The sequence below is a fragment of the Brassica napus genome, chromosome C6, assembly GCF_020379485.1.
Source record: "Brassica napus cultivar Da-Ae chromosome C6, Da-Ae, whole genome shotgun sequence".
NCBI classification, from domain to species: domain Eukaryota; kingdom Viridiplantae; phylum Streptophyta; class Magnoliopsida; order Brassicales; family Brassicaceae; genus Brassica; species Brassica napus.
In genome coordinates this window covers 10899731-10922972 of record NC_063449.1, presented here as the reverse complement: position 1 = coordinate 10922972, position 23242 = coordinate 10899731, and the positions used below count along the sequence as shown (strand labels likewise).

The window sequence follows — 23242 nt, the reverse complement described above, 5'->3', positions numbered from 1 at the left end:
ATCCACCTCAACATCTTCTTCTGAAACTTCAAACGACATAGGCTCTTTCTCTTTGTTAGGCGACTCAGTAGCTTCTTCATTCAAATTCAAATCGACTTTGATATTGCTTGTCTCGGCCTTAGATCGAATACACACACATAACCGCGTCGAAGCTTTGTTCTTCACACAGGTAAGAAAATTTTTGAGTTGCCGATCATTGGTGATGAAAACATGTGGTGAGTCGATGCCAATGACCAAATCAGAAGGTAAGTAACTCAGCTCGATATTGACCATGTTTACATCGATTCCAAAGTCTTCACAAACCATAACTCTTTGGTTGTCGAAGGTTTTGCTTGTGTCCAAAGTAAGTAATCTACCTCCTTTTTCATCATCAACAAGAAATCTCCATCCACTTCTTTTGGACGATTTCCACAAACCAGAAGAAGCATAGATGTGCATCTTCTTATGTTAGAGAGACAAAAGCTTCGAACAACTAGGAAATGATAGAAGCCCCACGATGCAAATCCAAAATCGTTGTGGTAAAGATGAAGACTTACATTTAGGCGATATTATTTAAAAAAGAAATAAAAAAATTTTTAATAGATCTAGGGAATATTTTCATAATCGTTTTTTCCTTAATTTTCGGATTTTTTTAAAAAATCTAGTAGAATATACATTCTACCAATGTCAGAAAAGAGATGAACTCGTAGATAGGGAATACTGTGTTTATAGATAAAAGAAGACATCGTAGAATGTATGTTCTACTAGATTTTTAAAATACAGAACATAGAAGGAACTGTATATTTCTTTTTCTTCCACACTAGATAGATATGTTTCTGGTGTATTATGCATTCTTCGTCGGTAGATCATTGTGTTCGTAGTGTATAACGCACTCTACGGATGGTAGATCACTGTGTCTTACCTAGATTGTATTTTCTAAATCTCAGTAGATGGTAGATCTGACAATGTAACTCTTTTAGTCCATTTTTGAACTTAATATTCCAACATTTTTTTGATTCCAAAAATATTTTTCGTATATTCACATGCTTAACTACTTCATGTTTTATATTTTTTTTAAAAAAAATTCCATTGTAAATATGATGATATGAATTTTTATTAACAAAAAGGGTAGTGAAAGTCAAAAAGTGGGAAAATTTGATTTTGTACTAAGGGGACAATAGCTTAGTTAATTTGTTCTCTTTTTCCAAATTTCCCTTTATTCAATCTTACAAAATCCAAATTACGTATGTTTGAGAGATTCAATAATAAGATTTGAAATATCGAACATTGTTTAAAAAATAACAAGTAACTAGACTTTGATTCGCGCGCCCACGCGGATATATTGTTTCAAAAATATATTTCTATTTATTTTTCATATCAATAATATTAGGGCTCGGCAAAATACCCGAAACCGAACCGATTCTGATCCGAAAAAGTATTACCAAACCCGAACCGAAATTGATTAAATATCCGAATTATTCAAAAAATTTGTTTTTAGAGAACCGAAAACGAATCCGATCCGAATCGAAGTAGTTCAGATACCCGAATGTATACGAAATAGATTTATATACTTATATATTAATTATTTTTATATTTAATGTATATAAAAACATCTAGAATATATATGATACTTTTAAGCTGGTTTAAATACTAGAAAGTGTATACAAATAGTCAATAGTAAATATCTAAAATAGTAATAGTATACTTAAAACACCAAAAACATTTAAAATAATTATTGATTCTGTATCCAAATATTTGAACTAAACTAATTTATATGTTAAGTTTAGGTATTCTGACATATGTTATTCAAATTTATATTTAATATATTATTTTGTTTATAGTTTTTGAGAAATTTAAAGTATATAATGAATTTTAAAATTTTAAAAGTAATTTAAATGGTTTATATGAACTCGAACTGAACTCGCAAAAATCCGAAGCGAACCCGAACTGAAATTTTGGAATATTTGAATGGGACTGAAATCTTTGACCCTGGAAACCCGAAACCAAACATACCTGAACCGAACCCGATTAGGTACCAGATAGATAGTTTTTCATAATATAATAGACTTCCAATTTTTCTTAAAAATATAAGCTCATTACTTTTTTTTTAAATATATTGTTATCTATATTTCCAAACATACTTCTTTTTTAAAATTGCAATCTATGTTTCCAAACAAACTTGTTTTTTAAAGTTGCAATCCATATCTCCAAACAAACTTTTTTTAAACTGCAATCCATGTTTCCAAACAAATTTTTTTAAAAAATTGCTATCTATGTTTCCAATCAAACATAATTTGTACTTGAGTTTTAATAAGATAGATTAAGTAATAATCTGTGTTTTTCCAGAGTAAAATATTTTCTAAAATACTCCATTTTTTTTTAAAAGATGCATATTTATGTTTTTTTTGCTAATAAATATATTATTTTTTATATTTTCCGATCTTTATATATAAAAGAAGGTTTGGATCCCTCCCAGGTATGCCACATGTGCATCCACGTCATAAATTGGGCTTTCCTGCGCGCGACACGTGTCCTCTGTGCTGCGTTTCATTAAAGTGAATTTATAATTTTTCGGGCTTGCGGTTGGGCTTGGCGTTGCGCTTCGTCTGCGAGTAGATGAAATATTGTGTAACCCTGAACTAAGAATTAGTGAGTGCGATCTAGGGATTATTAGGGGATAGAGAATGGAAAAATGTAACTATTTGTCACCGTTTTGACACTAGATTCAAATCATCTTATAGTATATTTAGTTTATTTACCTACGGGCGAGATAATATTTTGAAAATAATGAAAATAGTTAGAGTAAAAATTCAATATAAATTGTTATATTTTAAAATATACATATTAGTTAAATTCTGTATATGTTATTGTATTTGGAGACTAAATATACCATGGTGTCTTGATAAGTATTTCTTTTATGGTGCCATCACATCATTTTTGGTAATTTTATGGAATTGGATGAATCTAAATAGTATCGTGAGGAAAGAGACGAACTTGTAATTATAGATTAAGTAAACATTTATGAGTAAAATTTATTATTAGGTCGGTTAATTATTAGTCGTGTAAACCGAAAACAATAATATTATAATATCGTAGCTTGACATGTTGGGCAGCTTAAATTTGATATAAACCAATCAACGATGCACTGGTGGTGAAAGATATGGTTGCATGGCAATTAGTTGAATTCTCTTTGCTTACAATATTGTTAATGCATACAACGCAGAGTTCATATTCTTTTTAGGTGTGAGTGTCCTAATATATACATCTGAACCAATAATTACACAATATTTCTGAATATTAGATGCACCTCATAAGTTATTATATGATAATAACTTCCATAACCACGGCATAAGTACCCAATTAAGAGTAAAATATAAGCTAAAATAAATAATATATATATATTTATATTTAAAACCCAATAAAGCATTTGACTGAAATAAATAATATATAAAGATCAAATCTTAGGGTTTTTTATGTTTTTCGTACTCAGTATATATTATATGTTGAACTTGAAAAAATGACTATAAATTAATAAGCTGTTAAATTCTCACCGAAATTTTGTGATTGATGTTTAGATATTTATAACATAATACAAAAGAATACAAAAGCGTACAGAAAATAGTTTACAACTAAATATTTATTATATTAAACTAAATAATTATTCAAAATTTGATCTAAATAGTTGCATTGTATTTTTAATATCAATTGTTAATTAGTAAAAAAATCACCCTTTTCAAGATTTTTATCTATATATATTGCTTTCCATCGAAATATACGAATGACTATTTCTACTTAACAATATATATTTAAAATTTGTGCAAACTATTTTTTTTTGTTTTTTTTTAATATTACTATTATTATTTTTTAGTTATAAGTATGTTTGACTAGTTTATGTTGTATGGGTTATATTTTATGAGGCTATGTTATACACCAGTTGTGTCGACTTATTTGAAACCAATGGATTATATTTTTATATAAAAAAATTCAAAAATATAACGTTTAATTTATAGGGATGATTTTTTAAGCAATTTGCATATGTTTCCATTGGTTTTATTTTTTTTCATAATATTTAAGAACCCAATAAGAAACAAATGCTAACCTTTTGTATTAACTTTTATTGCTTTTAAAAATCTTCTTAATAACTGGAGAAGGAATTTGATATATTGCATGTGAAATTGTAGAATTCTGAAGTTGATTTGCTTTATATAATATATTGGTTAACTTTTTGCATATTTAGGGATGTCGTTTTTGACGTTTGAGTTTTCTTTATCTTGTCATTACAAAATATGTTATCGGAAAAACATTTTAATCTTTTTATCCATAACCTACATTCTCCTCATGTATTATTTTCGTATACTAAAGTTGACTCCTTCATTACGTTAGAAAATTTGCTAATCGATATAACATATGAAACTGAAAATAAATAGCACATTCAGATAATGTGCAAACTGTGTTGTAAAGTCTGATAGTATTATTGTTCTTTTTGGCTAAAATATGTTAATATCATTGAAAAATGAAATGTGAAACTACAAATGTAAGAACCTAATCTAACTGAACTCCATGGCAAAAATAAAGAAAAAACAGGAAGCCAGTCATGCACTTCTGGTTGATGACTCTAAACATACTTATGACATTTATTGACTGCTGGTTGTGAAGAAAGTTGTTGCGTTTGTTGCGTTGACGCCATAGAAGAAAAATTGCAGCTTGAGCCACCACAGTCCTCATCGTTTTAGGAGCAGCTGCTGAGCCTTGCCTCAACCATGATAAGAGCTGTGGCCATGAAGAAAATAGATTGCAAACTGGATCAAGGCGTAAGAGGATAAGTTTCCAGACCTCCCTATATCAAAACATACTCTCTTATTTCATTTGCCACAACACACAGACAGCAAAGAGTGGTTATGTTTAAAATGAGCATAATAGAAGATCAAGTGTCTGATATTCCATCACTGAGGAAATTAAACTGAGCATATCAGCAACTGTCGTTAGTTTCCAAGCTAGTGTTAAGTGTTGGGCATATCATCCACGAAGAAGAAAACAGAATAGTCTGCGAAGAAGAAAATAACAATTGAGCATATCAGCAACAGTGAGCATATCATCCACGAAGAAGAAAACAGAATAGAAGATCAAAATTCAAGTCTGGGTTTTGTAGGGTGTTTAGTGTTGACGTTTGAAGATTGCAACCCATAGTCTGTGAAGTGATAGCTTGTGCAGCAGGCTGATCATCGAAGCCTAAATTAGACTTGTATTTTACAGATACTCCCTCCGACAAAGTGTCACAGCCCCCTCTTCAACATAAAACACATAAAGCGAAAACCAAAATCAAAGGCATCTCAACACTCACACACTCACAAATTCATAGCAAAGAGAAAAGTAAAGACGATTTTGTTATCTCAATCAGACATTCAACGCATCAACAAATAAATTAAATCAGAAGCTTCTGCATCTCAACTAACAAATAGATTTAACAAAAATGTGCAGAAAGCAAATGAAAAAGGCAACCTTTATGGCGGCCTGCGAATCCGATTCCAAAAAAAAAGCTTAGTTAGTTGGAAACAACAATAAATACAAACTCTGTTCGACCAAAAATGTCAAATAAGACAGCGTTCTTTGGAAACACATGAAAACTTACAAACCTTTTTAAGGCCGGAGAGCATTCATCGCCGGAAAACCCTTTTCGAATTGGGGATAAGATTTATAAAAACTGCTCATGTACGACTCAGGATCTTCATGTTGATGGAGTCAATAAAAATGGATACATAAACTACAAAAAAGGATACAAAGATTCAACCTTTGTGGATTTCTAGAGTTTTCGAACACCAAGCAAACGCAGGAGGAGCGATCTCCACCATGTCGGAATCCATTGACGAAAGATGTGAATGAACCCTAAAAGTCGGCGTTAAGTTGATGAAGACGATTAGTCAAAAAAAATTGATGAAACAGTGAGTTTCAACCGGCGGACACGTGTCGTCCTCTCGTGCAATGACTTTCTGACGTGGACGCACATGTGGTGCAAGGAGGAGTGAAAGAACCCTTCTTTATAATAAAATTCCGCCCGTCTTCTATTATTTCCTTAGGGTGAAAACAGAAACAAATCCGCATGTATTCCCTTCGTCTTCTATTAATTCCTTTCTGCGGATCATTTCGCTCTTTTGTATATATATTACTAATAACATCCCTCACGTGAAGCTATATGGGATGACATATCAGAAAGTCGATGTCCCTGGATGCGACACGTGTCCACGTACACAATCCGCAGCGTTTCATTAAAACGTAAATACAATTTGTTTGGGCTTTATTATATCTGGGCTTTCAGGTTTTACGTATAAACCCAAGTATGTTTCCAGTTCTTCCGTCTACGTTAAGAAGACGTCACCGTCGCGTCGATCCAAGTACAGGCCACCGCCTCTTACCAGAAGAGGTGTAACGGTCTAAGCTTTCATTGAATCTCCGTCATCTACGTTCTCATTCACTCCATTAAACCACCACCTTCATTAACTCGCATTCAATAGCACCTTCACCCTCCTCGATGGTTACAAAAGTTATTCTATAAATAAAGAGGTAAGCTTCGCCGAAATTCATCAATCATCATAATGCTTTGCTTCAGTATGGAGATTTCTTCATAGAAATAATTGTTGTTATTAGTTTCTCTGTTTTATTCCCTCTTCTCTTCTCATATTCATTCAACATTACATTACTTTGTTCGTCCCTCACTTTCAAAATCTTAGGATCTATCTTTGAAGTGGTAGTCAAAGTTGAAAATTTGATTAACGGATCAAATACAAAACCAGGAGAAGTAGCTTGGAAGAAAGAAAGGAGAATGAATCAGCAATTCGGATGGAATTAAGACCAAACGTTTTTTTTTTTTTTTGTTCTCAAAACTAGTCGAAGTTGTTATTATTATGTTGCTGTATCTATCTTTGGCGGTCTTTGTGGACTAAGTTAAGAATAAAGCTTCTGGTGGTGTGTCAATGGCGAGTTATACGATGGTGCCAGCTTCTCTCCAAGGTTTTGCCGTATTATTTTCCGAGTTCACCCTTAAAACAACTCAAACGTCAAAACAAGATATATGTAGGGAAACAAGATAGAAAAAAGAGTCGGAGAGATTTGGAAAACAAATATTTTTTTGCAGGACTTACGATGGGAAGTCGTAGAGATGCAAAATATTGTCTTTCCAAGAGCACGACAAAACTGGCTTGGTTTCTTCATCATGTACGCCAGAGGTTCTGCTCTGATGAACAGTTTATGGCGATGAGGTTCTTATTAGATAGAGTTCTTGGCACTGCTCTGAATCGCTGATGCTCTGCAGAGACTTAGTTCTTACTCTCCACCATCTGGATTTAGCTCTTACCCTCGTCTCAACTGCTCTCGGAACCATCGAATCCATTGGCAAGGCAAGTCCGTCTCTCCCTGGAAAGCCGGAAACCAGGTAGGTATTACTCAGTTTACAACACTGTGGTTATGGATTATGACACTCATCTGTATTAAATTCCCTTGAGATACCTTTTCTTTGAAAAAAAAAAAAAAGTTCCCTTTAGATATGTGAGCTTGATTATAAGATTGATGTGAATATGCTGCTCGGTTCTCATTTTCATGTTCTTAATGACTTAGAATTCGATGATACAACAATTGAGTTAGTGTTATAGAGGTTTCTGATTGCAATTCATTTTCATCTGTTTAGTTGTTGATTAATCTTATTCCCGTTTGTTTTTTATTGCCTTCAAACCCCTCTACTTAGGCTTAGATTGACCCAAAGATGGTTGGAGGTATTGAGATTCCATTTATAATAAGTAACAGCTTATATTCGTATCATCCCGATCCTTATATTCGTATTCCTATCAACTTGATTTCGCTTACAGGAACTGACAACACCCATTACTTGGCACTGGTACTTGAAACATCTCATTACTTGCAGTGAAAGCAACCGGCTCTAATGCTTGGATGTCTTGGATACAGGTTCAGGAAGACACAAGAGGTAGCATCCCACTAATTATCATCCACTCTAATGTTTCGGCAACAACATCAATTGCAAGACTACAATCACTATTATTTTGTGACTCTTCACTCTGTTTACATTTTTACATTTCGTCCACATACAACTCTTATTTTATACTATAAATTATTCTAACATGTGTACAAACATATAAAATAATAGAAATAGATTGTACACCCATAATATTGATAGGTAAAAAAGTATACATCGCAAATTCAAATGTAGGACATGTATATTAATCAATAACATTATTAAATTTCATAAATAATATATACGGAAAGAGTCAAAAATTAGTAACCAACCCATAACATTCTCTTCCTGCGATCTACACACAATAAATAAATAAATATAAAACACAGATTCACAACTACATAAAAATAAAAACAAAATATATAGTTATATAGTAAAATAAGAGACCCACGATATAAAATAATGTAAGAGAATGAATAAATCAACAATTTTATACCACTGAAATAAAAACAGAATAAAACTTCAAATAAACAATCTTATTAATCCTAAGAAAAAAATTAGTTAATTGTAATGAGAATGAAACTAGATAAAGAATAACAATCAATAAAATAATGAATGAGAATGAAACTAGATAAAGAATAACAATCAATAAAATAATGAATCATATTAATATAGAACAAAACATTTTAAAATAAAACAATTATTAGACAAAAATCAAAAATATTTACTCTAACAATTTAAATTATTTTCAAATTATCATCTCGCCCGTAGGACGGGCCGGCCGAAGTTTTCTATAATTCTAAGTAAGTAGTATTTTGAAAATTACAATTATTTTGTAAATTGTACAATTTACCATTATTAACTACTAAAATTGCATCAAAAACTTAAAAATGCATATTTTGAAACCAAATTTTATTTTAAACACTAATCTTCTAAGAAAATACTTTTAAATTTTTAAATAATAAGAAGAAAGATATGCAAAATATATTTTAATGATTTGATCAAATTAAAACTGCAAAAATATATAATTATAATCAATTCAAGTATGATACATATTTCTAAAATTTCAAAATTAACATTTTTATGTATTTTTTATATGGTATATAGTTTAATCTAAATGATATTAAAATAGATATATATTTTAATCTAAATCTATATTTTAATAGTTGAGTTTTTGCTCACTTCTCATCGCGCCACATCAGCGTTTTGTGGGCTCCACTTTTAAAAAGTGTGAAAAAGTGTCACCAGGGCTCGAACCAGGGTTATTGAGATATAAACACCAAAATTTATACCAGTAAGCTAAATGATACTTTGTATATTAATGGCTGAACCTAATATATATTTATGAAAGTCGGAAGCCCTTGTTTCTTCGGCTTCCTCTGAGGGTCGGGCCTACAAGTGTATTATGGGTTTCATTTTTAAATGGGATTCATCACGTTATATGAAAAAAAATATTAAGTTTGCAACGATTATGGTTTTCCTATATTGTAAATTGTTGTCGTTTAACATGAGTTGGGGTTCTTTTCATCATTGTCTCAAAAAAGTCAGAGTTACAGAGTTGCGCCGTGTGTGTTCGTAATCTATTTTTTCACCAGTGAACTCTTCATGTCCCCATCTTAAATCACTTTATCATAAATGTTCCTGATTTGTAGCCCCTCTGTAAATCCTATATATATGATTCTCATCTTTGATGAACCCAATATGCATCTCCACAAAACTCATTGATTCCTCTTAGCTTTAACCATCTTCTAGAAAATGTTTCTCTCTGCCTCTCCAGTTCCTCAAACCGGCGTCTGTCACTCAACCTTCGAGTCTCTCCGTCTTGGTCGTAGTAGTCAGAGCATAGCCTCTGGCTTCCTCCGCTTATGGGATTCCATGAACTTCAAGAAAGACATGGAGTTTGTGGGAATCACGGTTCTCTTCCTTGATGAAAAAGTAAATTAATCTTCGATCTATCATACTTATTTAACATAATTGTTTTAATTGATTTCATGATTCTTTGTTGAATAATATTATTTGTAGATTCTGTGATTCATGGGTTTACTCTCGTCGGACGTGCTAATCATTACATGTCATCTTTGAAAGCAGGTTCCATTGAGAAAATCGATCATTTTGAGGTTGCTAGGTGCTCAAGCATGTACAAGATAACTGATCATTCATTCCTCATTTGTTTCATCTCACTAACCATTATTGATAAAGTCATCACGGATGCTCATGAGATCAATTTCCAGTCAAGAATAGATTGTTCGACAATCTCCAAGTGATTGCGAAGACAAACCTAGAACTTTCAGGTATATTATCATATTGCATCTGGGTTTATATTATGTTTCGATATCATAATTGATATTTAAACTCGCAGATGTGGTTGAACAAATCTGTTTATGTCCAGGGCTCTGACCTCACCAATAAAACAACTCGAGTTGTTACCCGTCTCCTCATTGATCCGTAAGAAACAATCAACACATAATTCTCTTTATATTACTGTCTATATTGTGATAACATCAATAATCAAAAATATTTTCTATCCAAGATTTGTGGTCGTCTATTTATCTCCCTCACTTATCAATCTAATTTTATATAATTCTTTATTTTACAACTTAAAAGAAACCACAATAACCCAAACAATCAAAACACCAAAAACTAGAATCTCAAAAAAGACGAATCATTAATGATCACCTCTCTTTTTGTCTAATCTTACAAATAAACTTCAAAACAAATATATACCAAATCAATCAACTCAACTAAAACTCAATGACATATACATTGAGTCAGCTAAACAAATACAAACTACACGACCAGCTATTTAACAATTTACAAACTTATTTTCGCAGATGCTTACGAAGAAGATGAAGACGACAACCAAGATCAGTGAAATTACCTAAACAAAAAAAAACAGAGTAAGTTACAAACTCTGATAAATACAACTAACAATGATTTTTGTTTACATATTACTCATCAAATAAAAGAGAAATAAACACAACCACACCAGGAGATACAAGAGACAATCCCAAAAGACACAAAGGCGACAACAACATCTCCACCTGCTCACTCCTCTTGTCTTATGAAAATAGCTTACATGTTTAATGTCGACAGGCCAATGTTATTGTCTTCTTATGAAAAATACATATATTCGTTTAAAACCCATTAAGGCTCAAATACTAATTGTCACTCATTTTATAATTATTTTTACAAGTCTTCATGTATTTGTTTTAAATGTCCGGTAAAAGCAACAAGTTTAAAAATAAAATAAAACATGTAACCAACGTAATAAGAATAAAAAAAAAATATTACTTAATACACACAACTTACACAAATAAACCGGAAAAAAATATTCAGAAACAAAAGGTACTCTCAACAACCTTAATATAATTTATGTAATCTCAACAGTATAAGTAACAAATTAAAAAGACAAACAAACAATAAGTTTCAGTGACACAGCATGCAACACCACGAACTATATCAATCACATTAACCTTCGTGAGTGGAGAATATTGCATACACAGTTCATCATCACAACTCTAACCCTATAACAATAAAAAAACTTGAAAAACAATGATCAACCCAAATACGTAAAATTCACAGCTACAATAACCCTAACAGATATTGAGACAAAAAAAGAACTATGTTCACAAGCGCGGGGGCAATGTGTAGCATCCCCGTCCCGCAGTCTGAACTGGATCAGTCCAAGGTCGGACTGATCAAACGGGATAGATATGTTGGACATTACATCTGGATAGTACTGGTCAGGTTAAGACGATAATATCTGTCCGAACATAGCAGTTGAGCTTGTCAGACTAAGCTGGACGGATTCAGACAAGGCAGTTGGACTTGTCATCCGAGATCAGTTAGTCAGCCAACGGACTGATTAATATACGTTCTGGCGGGAACGGATACAGAGCTAAACATGAACTGATTAGCCAAGGAAAAAGGCGGGAACGGTTACTGGAACAGTTACCGAGCAGTTATCAGGACGGTTACATGAGCGGTTACGGAGCGGTTACCGGATACTAACCGACAAGGACAGTAGAGTCGTGGAACTGCTACAACAGTTATATAGCAGTTGGTTTACGGGCAGTTGGAGGGGGACTCAAAACTGCAGGGGAACTGCTGGGAAGTTAAGTAAAATCGGCCGAGTGCAGTTACTGAATGATCGGAGGCGCGCTGGGACAGTTCCAAGGGTTAAGGATTGGTGTAACCGCGAGGGGGTGGTTAAGGGCAGTTATGCCGAGAAGGAAAACCGTCAGTCTGATTTTTAGGAAGGGATTTCGCGGATCAGAAAGGGGATGACGATTCTGAAAAGAAAAGATAATACAGGGAAAGATAGAGAGGACCGGGAGAGAGTCTAAGATCACCGAGTAGGACTGATTGGATCCTTCCCGACTTTTCCTAAAGTCGAGCGGTGGCCTTGCGGATGTACGGATGCGCGTCTGGTTCTATTTCCATGAGGGGGGCGATCATTTAAGAAGAATGATCGTGGCGTCTGTTGTTCCTTCTGGTGCGGAATTAAGGACAAGCCATGGGAAGGGTTGTATCGGCAAAGTCTATGTGCGGTGGAGCCATGTACTGATGGTGAGCGTCTTGATGGGATGCGGTTGGGAATGTGTATCGCCATGGTTAGTGTGATCCGGGAAAGGGAATCGGTCGGGGCTATGATGGACTGGTGTGATGTCTGGATACAAAGTCTGGATCATGTAGAAGAACCGCTCAGTCGGCGGTTAGGATATGCTGAACTGGAGCGTGTTGTGTGTGACTGAGGGACTGGATGGCCGTGTGGTTACTGTCGAAACGAGAGTTGTATAGACCGATTGATGTACTGTCTGATCATGGTATGATTAGCGACTGGTTATGGATCAAGGGTAACAGTATCTGAGGCGGTTATCGGAAGTTTGGTGCTGGAATGCTAGAAAGGCTGGCGTACTGTCTGTTCTGGATGCCTGGTTGGAACCCAGCCATCTCTCTTTGTTCATGGTCATGTGGGGATGGTTGGCTAAGTGACTAAGTAACAAGGGGATTCGGTTAAGTATCTGATCGATCTGGCTGGATAAGAACGAATGGGAAAAGGGTGAAGACAACAAGGATGAAGCGTATGGATGGACTGGCGGACAACTAGCATTGAGGCAGTGAGGTACATGTTTATTATTTTGTCAGTCTTAGTATTTTTCTAGGATGCTGGGTAGATTTAATGAACTTAGGGAACTGAACTGAACCTCATAGAGTAAAACTGGATAAAAATCCTAAGTTAAGAGAATAATTCGGTTAGGGCCAGTTTGGTCGAGAGAAGCGAACTGAGGACGTACCGGCGGTAAGGGAAACCGGGTCGGAGCCTTACAAGTGGTATCAGAGCGATTACGGTTCTAGGACAGAGTTTGAAGGATTATTCAAGATTTGTCTAGACCGAATAGACGTGGAAAATGCTAAGCGCGAGCATTGGAGAACTGACGAGAGACTTCATCTTGGGAGTGATCAAGTCAGACTTACACTTTGTATGGGCAAATGTAAGTTGGAAGTCTAAATGTAAAGAAACCAGAGATAAGATCATTGATGAATGATTGGATTGGTTGAATGAAGTCTGAGTTAAGATCATTTGGAGAATGATCGGATTACTTAAGGTGTTCTGGATTACTCGAGAGAGTTATCCAATAAATTTTTCTAAGTGTTGGAAACAACCGAGAGATTTATTTAAGTCAATGGATCCGGGTTATGAAGTGAAGAAACGGGAAAGATTGACGAAGTGTATTCTGAAGCTTAAGGATAATAAGCTGACTGGAGTTAGGATTGAATCAAGTGGCTCGAGAAAGCCAAGGATGCTTCGGAAAAGTCTAAATAAGACAAGGAACTGTCAAGGACAATGATGTCGGATACGGAGCCAAGGAGCTGATGAGTTTTAACTCTGTATGGACTAGACGTCCATAACTGAATTTGGCAAGAAGACTTCAGCGGAAAGGTTCAAGGTAGAATAGCCGAGTGGATGAGCTGAAGGTTGTGAACGGAAAACTGAGTTGGACAAGTCGTCCATGGAAGAGCCTAAGGACTAATGGCTAAGGCACTGATGCTGGGATATGAAGTACAGAGACTTACATTCGAATGGAACGTCTGTTGAGAATGCTTAGACGGATTCTAGGATTTCCAAGGTAATGGACAAGCTGGTCCGGGAAATTGAAACTGGAAGTTCCATTGAAGGATTCGGAAAAATCTGCGTAAGACTTACACATAGCAAGTGGCAAGTGTAAGCAAGTCTGGATATTAAAAAAAAAAATGGACAATGGAATTGTCAAGACTGACTAAGCTTGATTGTCTTAGTAGGTTTGTGCGGTCTGAGAATTGAGATCATCGAAACAAGAGATTGGAAGTCAGGTGTACTTGCCAAAGACTTGTTAAGTGATCAAGAAAATACTCGGAGGTACAAGATGCTATTGATGATGAGTTGTGGTCAGAATTTCAAAAGTAGTAAATGATCGGTTCCTACCAGGAGCGTCTAGATCAGACAATGTACTTTGGCGCTGTGATGCTTGCTAAGGCTTGCTGGATTTTTTATGATGGCTCGAAAATTTGGGACGATCATTTGAGTTTAGATTATTGATTCCTTTCATGCGAGAGTCTAGATCAGTCTAGGTGCTTATGGCTGAGATGCTCATTAAGACTTAGCTGGATTACTAGTCGGCTGCTCGATGACTTGGAATGATAATGCTAGACTAGACTAAGTGTTTGATCAACTGGACAAGTGGGAATACTGAAACATTAGTGTTAGTGGAGATGATATGCCCTTAGAAACTGAATGGGTTTGCTAAGGCGTAACTGTACTAATACTGTATGCTCTGGCGTCTATGGAAACCGAGAGTTTCCAAGACGTGACTGTCTGTCATCGCGTGTACTGTCCTGACGTATGTGGGAACCGGAGAGTTGCCAAGACGTAACTGTAATCGCGTCGATGGGAACTAGAATAGTTCGCCATCGCGTGTCTGTACTGTAGTCTGCGGAAATCCAATCTGATGTCTGTGGGAGATGTACCTTCCAAGACATAACTGTACTGTTACTGGAACTCAAGGAGTTCACTACTGTGGGTTTCCGATCGCGATGAAAGCATGGATGGGAACTAGTGAGAGTTTTCCATCACATGTCTGTAGGACGTCTGTCTGTTAGGTACGTATTGTATGAACTGATGTCGTTTGGGAACTGCTGAGTTTCCAAGACATAACCGTGACTGAGTCAATAGGAACTAGATGAGTTTGTCATTTTGGAATTGTGAACCGGGAAGGACTGGGAGTCCGAAAGGGAAACTGTGCAAGGGATCAAGTGTAGGATCCGGTAAGAAATGTCTGTAAGGATCAAGAATGATTCGGAGGTGTCAATAAAGATCAGTAAAGATCTGAAAAAGCTGATGTCGATCATAAGTGGTCGGGGACAGGTTAGGATCAAGGAGTGATCTGAGGGAAACAACTGTAAGGATCAAGATGAGATCCATGCGTTCTGAAAAGATTAAGTTCCTAATATTCGGAGTTTGGCCATGCTAAGGAACACTGGAGTACGAGAATCAAACAGTCAAGTCAGGATTGGACTGAGACTGGTTGGAATTGAGTTCCGGAGGGACTAAAGTTGAGTCAATAAGTGACTGTGATTGGTTAAGGTTTAAGCTGGAAAAACTTAACTAAGATAGTGAGTTAACACTTCGAGAATTGAGGTAAATTGGTCAGCACTGTTGGGAGTCTAGCGTTCTCGCCAAAGTGTGTGTCCAAACACCAAGAGATTGCTCGGAAGTAAGGACTAATATGCTTAGTGAGTTGGTGCACTGAACCGAGTCTGTTGAGATTTAAAAATAAAAAATAAAAAATGGTAAAGAGACCGGATCGAATAATTGATATCTAAGATCAACTCCAAGCGTGATTATGATCAGGAAGTCTGGAACACAGTAATGGTCGACTGACCGAAAGCCTGAACATTGAGTCAAGGCATGAGTGCCGTTTGATTGGGATTTATTCCAAGTGGGGGAGACTGTTCTGATTGGATAGAACAAAGTTCAATTGACTGCTGAACTCGAGGACGAGTTCACTCTAAGTGGGGGAGACTTGTAGCATCCCCGTCCCGCAGTCTAAACTGGATCAGTCCAAGGTCGGACTGATCAGACGGGATAGATATGTTGGACATTACATCTGGATAGTACTGGTCAGGTTAAGACGATAATATATGTTCGAACATAGCAGTTGAGCTTGTCAGACTAAGCTGGACGGATTCAGACAAGGCAGTTGGACTTGTCATCCGAGATCAGTTAGTCTGCCAACGGACTGATTAATATACGTTCTGGCGGGAACGGATACAGAGCTAAACATGAACTGATTAGCCAAGGAAAAAGGCGGGAACGGTTACTGGAACAGTTACCGAGCAGTTATCAGGACGGTTACATGAGCGGTTACGGAGCGGTTACCGGATACTAACCGACAAGGACAGTGGAGTCGTGGAACTGCTACAGCAGTTATATAGCAGTTGGCTTACGGGCAGTTGGAGGGGGACTCAAAACTGCTGGGGAACTGCTGGGGAATTAAGTAAAATTGTCTGAGTGCAGTTACTGAATGATCGGAGGCGCGCTGGGACAGTTCCAAGGGTTAAGGATTGGTGTAACCGCGAGGGGGTGGTTAAGGGCAGTTATGCCGAGAAGGAAAACCGTCAGTCTGATTTTTAGGAAGGGATTTCGCGGATCAGAAAGGGGATGACGATTCTGAAAAGAAAAGAGAATACAGGGAAAGATAGAGAGGACCGGGAGAGAGTCTGAGATTGCCGAGTAGGACTGATCGGATCCTTCCCGACTTTTCCTAAAGTCGAGCGGTGGCCTTGCAGATGTACGGATGCGCGTCTGGTTCTGGTTCCATGAGAGGGGCGATCATTTAAGAAGAATGATCGCGGCGTCTGTTGTTCCTTCTGGTGCGGAATTAAGGACAAGCCATGGGAAGGGCTGTATCGGCTAAGTCTATGTGCGGTGGAGCCATGTACCGATGGTGAGCGTCTTGATGGGATGCGATTGGGACTGTGTATCACCATGGTTAGTGTCATCCAGGAAAGGGAATCGGTCGGGGCTATGATGGACTGGTGTGAGGTCTGGATACAAAGTCTGGATCATGCAGAAGAACCGCTCAGTCGGCGGTTAGGATATGCTGAACGGGAGCGTGTTGTGTGTGACTGAGGGACTGGATGGCCGTGTGGTTACTGTCGAAACGAGAGTTGTATGGACCGATTGATGTACTGTCTGATCATGATATGATTAGCGACTGGTTATGGATCAAGGGTAACAGTATCTGAGGCGGTTATCGGAAGTTTGGTGCTGGAACGCTAGAAAGGCTGGCGTACTGTCTGTTCTGGATGGCTGGTTGGAAACCCAACCGTCTCTCTTTGTTCATGGTCATGTGGGGATGGTTGGCTGAGTGACTAAGTAACAAGGGGATTCGGTTAAGTATCTGATCGAGCTGGCTGGATAAGAACGAATGGGAAAAGGGTGAAGACAACAAGGATGAAGCGTATGGATGGACTGGCGGACAACTAGCATTGAGGCAGTGAGGTACATGTTTATTATTTTGTCAGTCTTAGTATTTTGCTAGGATGCTGGATAGATTTAATGAATTTAGGGAACTGAACTGAACCTGATAGAGGAAAAATGGATAAAAATCCTAAGTTAAGAGAATAATTCAGTTAGGGCCAGTTTGGTCGAGGGAAGCGAACTGAGGACGTACCGGCGGTAAGGGAAACCGGGTCGGGGCCTTACACAATGCCCCTAATATTTATTAATGAGAGGGAGGGTGGTAACTGTACCAAAATTTGTTTATAAATGAACTGGTTAACAAGTTCAAATGATGAATGACTCAATGTCGCACTTAAAAAGTAAACTTACTGGAAGTAAATAGTGTTCTTTTTGTTTCAACACCAACTTTATACATTTCAGTGACACACAAAGATGTTTTTTTTATTTTTCCTTATTGTTCCAAACTTCCACTTTGAGTTGAAACAGAGTGGGTAGGGGAGATATGTTCATCAGAGACCTGCGCTTGGGTCACCAGAATTTGCTGCTACGACCCCAAATTCTTGGCTGGAGGTTGCTTCTTCTTCTTCTTCCGGGAACGCAACCGAGTCGCCATTTAAGCCATCAACAATCTCATCAATCTTTTTGAACTGGTATGGCCACTTGCTGTTGTACAGAAACTGCCTCAGATCAAACCTGTTGTCTTCTGGAGAGTAACTCTGCAACAAAAATCACAATGAGTTCTCTCTCAAGACAGATTCCAAACATGTTTCAGACAAACAGACGTAGTACCTCAGCGTGGTAGGATGGTGTAAGGACAGTCATCTTGTGTCGATTAATCGAATAATATTTGAAGAAGTATTTCACTTTCTCAGCTACTTCTGCTGGGCTTAGCTTTGTTCCCCACTTGTAACATAGATTCTGCAGAATCAACAGACACAAAGTCAGTTTCAGTGCATCATGATTTAGTACCTTTGTCTGAAGATCATAACTCAAACCTTGAACATGGAAACTGGACCACACCGGAATATTTTCCTCATTCTTCCATAGACTGAAAGCTCTTCATATGTCATTCCCATGTCGACTTCATCAAGCTGTTTTCACAACTCAAGATGTCTGAAAACACACGCCTTTATTCACTTCAGATATTGACTCACAAACAGTTTTGTTATTTACCTGAGTATAGTCAGAACGAATGGGCTCAAGCTCGGCTGTTGGCGGAGCAGCTTCTATATCTGCCAAAGATTGATAACCGAGATTCGTTGCAGCCCATCTTAAGAACAACCTCAGATCCTGTTTACTGATACTTCCTATTGGGTTTATGTCTGCTGAGCTACAATCATACTGTTCCAACCAAAAGAATTAATTAAATTAACAATCTATTGGGAACTGAGATGTAGCGGTACTCATCACCTTAGTCAGGTAACCACGAAGTCCTTCATCAACGTTGGAGCTGCCTAGAACAAGGTAAAATCCTGACTTGCTATGAACCCAAGGCAAGAGAGACGCTAACATAAACGCTAACACCATTCTCATCCGTGCTTGTATGTTCTGCAATCCAAGGTTCTCGGCATTTGATCCTCCATCAACCTATACACAAAACCATTTTAATCATATTTAGGTTGGTTCAGCTGTTTCTAAATTCATGCTTTACCTTATAGCGAGGCCGCTTGCCTGTAACCGTTTGAAATAAAGATAGAACCGCAGAGACAACGCCATCTATACAAACATCAAGATGCCACGCACCGATCTCATCTGCCAGCTGCTTTGCACGCATTTTTGTCTCCTTGGAACTGCAAATTTGAGATTTAAACATGGGGAAAAAGTTGATGTTTGCTGCAAAAATCCCACCACTACGACCAAAACTCGCATCCTCATCCCTAGGTTTCACTTAGGCCTGCGGATTCAGTTTCTTCGGATAGTTCTGAATTCGGTCATTTCAGGTCGGTCGAAATAACCGAAAAAATTTGATTTGATTCGGTTCGGTTTTCGGTTAGTTTGGTTTCAAAAAAAATTACCAAATTTTTTGGCTTTGCGGTTAATTCGGTTAAATTTTTGGTTTAAATTGAATAAAATTTGAAATTTTTTTGTTAATTTGGTTAATTCGGTTCGGATTTTGGTTAGTTACTCAGTTTGTTATTTATATTTCGGTTCGGATTTTGGTTAGTTGGGTTCAACATTTCGATAAGATTGGTACTGTTTGGAAAAAAAATTCTTTAGAAAACCGAACTAACAGATGACCAAACCGAACCAAAAACCATAATTTTTTTGTTACCGAACTTTCTTACCGAACTAACCGAAAACCTAAATTTCGGCAAGTTCGGTTCGGTAAAAAATCCCAGCCCTAGTTTCACTGATTTACCTGTTTTCGGACCCCATAAAGACAGTGTAAAATATACGCTTGGCAAACTCTTTGCTATCAGTAGGAAACTGTCCATCAGCATAGTTCCCAATTCGTTTCGCATCAGTTTTCACTTGCTCATCTCCATTCGCAATCTCTACACGATCATGAAGATATCAACATCATGTAAGTCTCTTTTTTAAGTTATTCACGTGTTTGTCCAACAAGACAAACACAGCTCAACATACCTTTGACAACAAGTTGGCACATGCACCCGACAATAGCCGCCACAGACGAGCTGTCTGCTCCACCAGAAAGGGGAAGCAAAAACCCTGAAGCTCCACTTCTTCTCAGATAGTCCCATAGCCAGCACGCAGGACCAAAGGCTATTTCTTCTTGTGGAGAGTGGTACATGATCTACACACTTGAACAAATATCTAAAACATTCACTCAAGTTCAAAGATTAATGGGAAGCAGAGGAGCATTTAAAACCTTCTTCGGACTGCTTAGTGTCATTTTCAGGTTGAAGGACTGTGTCAGCTTATAGGGCACATATACTGAAGATACTTTAACCTTGCAGCTTGCCTGTTCCTGAAAACTGCTTATAGATCCCCGAAGACTAGCAACCTTTCTCAACCAAAGAAAGCAAAAATTGTCTTAACAGCTTCGTCATTATATATATATATATATATATATATATATATATCATTAAAGGAAGTAACAACAGAGGATAAATGTAGGATACCGCATCTAGATCCACTTGGGAAATAATGACCTCAACGTCCTTCAATGAAAACTGTGAGCCTTGAGCTACAACATGCCCGTTTACAACAATGCATGCACATCCATCTACACACAAGAAAAAGTAGATAAGAATCACTCAAAATTTAAAGATTTTAATCATCCAAGGTTCTTTGAACATACCGTAGTATAAGCGGCCACCATCGCATCCCTGTTGATTACTGTACATATAAACCCCACCACGAGCGTTAGTAGCTCCCATGAAAGCGTTCAAGCGAATATTTAGCTTTCTTAGTTGGTGATGACTCCCACTTGCATTCATAAATACCTCCACCCCGTTCAACGCAAGCTCAGCATGAGGAGGGACTGGACTAAACAGCTCCTCGCAGACTTCGACTGCAACAGCTCTGATAAAGGAAATATAATAGTTGATTGATACTGTTTAGAATCACTGAGAAAATCATTGACAGCATTATATGAAGACTTACGTGTCGATAAACTGGATGTAACCATAACCAAAAGGGACTGATGTCTGTGACAAGGCCTCTGAAACGTGAATAGGGAGGTGAAACTCATCGAGCTCTCCTCTCTGCTTCCAAGCAGTGAACCACCTCAGCTCCCTATAGTTCCCATCGTTTGCGAGGCACAGTTTTGGTCGAATCATGATGATTCTTCTGTTCAAACAGAGAACCTGACAGTTATACCGCTCTGCTCCTCTGATCACAGGCATTCCTATGCTACACAAGATTCCATCTGTCCAATCACCAAGCAGCAACTCCTTCAAACACTCCCACCTGAAAATGTGTAAAAGCGTGATTCAAGAACTAGATTCCATCAATCTAATGGGAGCTAAAAAGAGAGAAGCATGCGTACGCGTGAGTGACGGTGTCAAGCTCCAAGAAGTGATCCTCGCAGCCATAGCCAGTGACCTCGAGCTCGGGTCCAAGCCTGATGACAGCACCGGCAGCCTTTGCCTGGGAAATCGAAGCCTTGATGTTCTTCATGTTGCATTCGAATTCCATGGCCCATTGATTCAAGTTACACGTGGCGACCTTCAACAGCCTCATCTTCGTTCGTCGCTCAAGTAGTGTATTATTCTACATACAGTACAATGTATGAGTCAGTCATTTTAAAATAGTTTGAGAGACGATCATAAATGGAATCATATCCAAAAGCTTGCCCCTATTTTGTTTTCATACTGAGAGATCAAAGAGATTCACAGTTAAAACAATATGCAGGATAGCAAACGAAAAAAACAGTAAATACAAAGATGAAAAGTAAATATTCAACGCAACTTCGAATGGAGAATCTTAGAGACCTGATAAAAAGCCTCTTTTTTTTTTTTTTTTTTGTGTGGTGAAGTTTGGCTGAGTAATATGGCAATGAGCTTAGAGTAACACTCCAACGTTATGCTGACACCGTGAAGGCCCTTCCAGAAATCTTACCAGCCACATAGCAACAAGGGGCTCTGGCTCCTGGAACAATGCATTCACCACTCATCAATGGCTAAAAGGATATTCTAGCTCACATCCAACTAACAAGGTGCTACTTCCTTTAAATTCAAAAACCAATATGAAAACAAATCAACTAAAAAAAAAAAAAAAAGATTGTAGTATATGATTCTAACCAAATTCAAAATAAACCTATGAATCAAGAAGGAGAATATCTATACCTATCCGGGAATCAATTTCATATATTTGGTACGAAATCTTCAAAAATAAAGTAGAAATTTTCAAAATCGCCTGAGAACTAAAACAGCAGAGAGGTAGATTGAGTTCTAAAGGAATCTGAGGAACTTCATACCTTGCTGGGAAATCGTATAGGCCAATCGTTCTTCTGAGCGCTCGAGAGTAAGATTCTTTTACTGATCCATAATCGTTGGTTTCCACACACACACCACCAAAAAAAAAAAAAAAAAAAAGTAGAGAGGAAACGATGAGGGAGAAGAAGAATCTTTAGTTGGGCTTCTCATTTCCATCTCTATACGGTAAGTGACAGAAACAATGAATCTAACACTCATATGTTTCTCTGTTTGGTCTGATCTTATTTGAGCTTTTGCTTATGGGAAATTACTGTTGATGGACAAAAGAGAAACCTAGAGGGAAGCGAACTATTTTGTCACACCCGCCACTTTCAAAATATAATAATAAATTGATAAAAACGGAAATAAAATAATAATACAACTCAAATAATAATAATCTTCATATCATAATTTAAAAGTCAATACGATACCAAAAGGCCTAAAAGCCCAACATTGATAACATCCGAAATATAAAATACGACATAAACCGAAAGTCTGAAATAAGAATAACATAAACGATAAAAGTCCAAAGGCCTAAAGACCCGATAAAGATAAAAGCGGTAAAAGCGATAGAAGCCCAAAAGCCCAATAGCACCGGTCCGATAATCACTCTTGCTCGTCGGTCTCACCTAAAAGGGGGAAAGAAGGAGGGGTGAGCGACAGGGGAATCGCTCAGCGAGGTATGGGATGCTACCCCGAAGTCCATGAACCCGGACATAGCACTCCGAATAAATATAATTTAATTCTAATTCATGTCAAACACAGTACCTAAAGTACTCAAGCAACAAACAATGGTCCTAGCGAGGTGCACACTCGCCGTCCACTAACAGGCCAAAACACTACCGAAAAGGTGCTCGGTTCATACACACACCGAAAAAGTGCTCGGTAACACACGCCCGTAGACGATATATCGACACT

General features: G+C 37.3%; 1 protein-coding gene across 4 annotated transcripts; it reads right to left on the bottom strand.

Annotated features, from left to right (window-relative positions):
- Positions 1-17729: 17729 nt before the first annotated feature.
- On the bottom strand, positions 17730-22577 carry LOC106348464 (glutamine-dependent NAD(+) synthetase-like). 4 transcript variants are annotated; one of them, XM_013788210.3, is made up of 15 exons: positions 22327-22576; positions 21842-21998; positions 21397-21620; positions 21012-21317; positions 20707-20930; positions 20528-20631; positions 20275-20409; positions 20031-20199; positions 19804-19939; positions 19096-19234; positions 18855-19031; positions 18618-18785; positions 18440-18535; positions 18234-18362; positions 17730-18160 (listed from the first exon to the last, which is right to left on the bottom strand). In XM_013788210.3, exons 3-15 carry the CDS (start codon positions 21588-21590, stop codon positions 17954-17956), a joined length of 2184 nt encoding a protein of 727 aa, XP_013643664.1. In that variant the 5' UTR covers positions 21591-21620; positions 21842-21998; positions 22327-22576; the 3' UTR covers positions 17730-17953. The 4 variants fall into 4 exon arrangements, 3 of the variants coding, with proteins under 3 accessions (XP_013643664.1, XP_048616470.1, XP_022560752.1); XM_048760513.1 differs by having other exon boundaries at positions 21842-22075; positions 22327-22543; XR_007324895.1 differs by having other exon boundaries at positions 18090-18160; positions 18440-18557; positions 22327-22577.
- Between the last annotated feature and the right edge of the window lie 665 nt (positions 22578-23242).

Bases quoted from the DNA above. Each gene is read 5' to 3' on its own strand.
- LOC106348464 (XM_013788210.3), bottom strand. From the start codon at position 21,590: ATGAGGCTGTTGAAGGTCGCCACGTGTAACTTGAATCAATGGGCCATG. The intron at 20,632-20,706 runs GTATGTTCAAAG...TCTTGTGTGTAG, and splicing joins TGGTGGCCGCTTATACTACG to ATGGATGTGCATGCATTGTT. The intron at 19,235-19,803 runs GTAAATCAGTGA...TCAAATTTGCAG, and splicing joins TTTATGGGGTCCGAAAACAG to TTCCAAGGAGACAAAAATGC.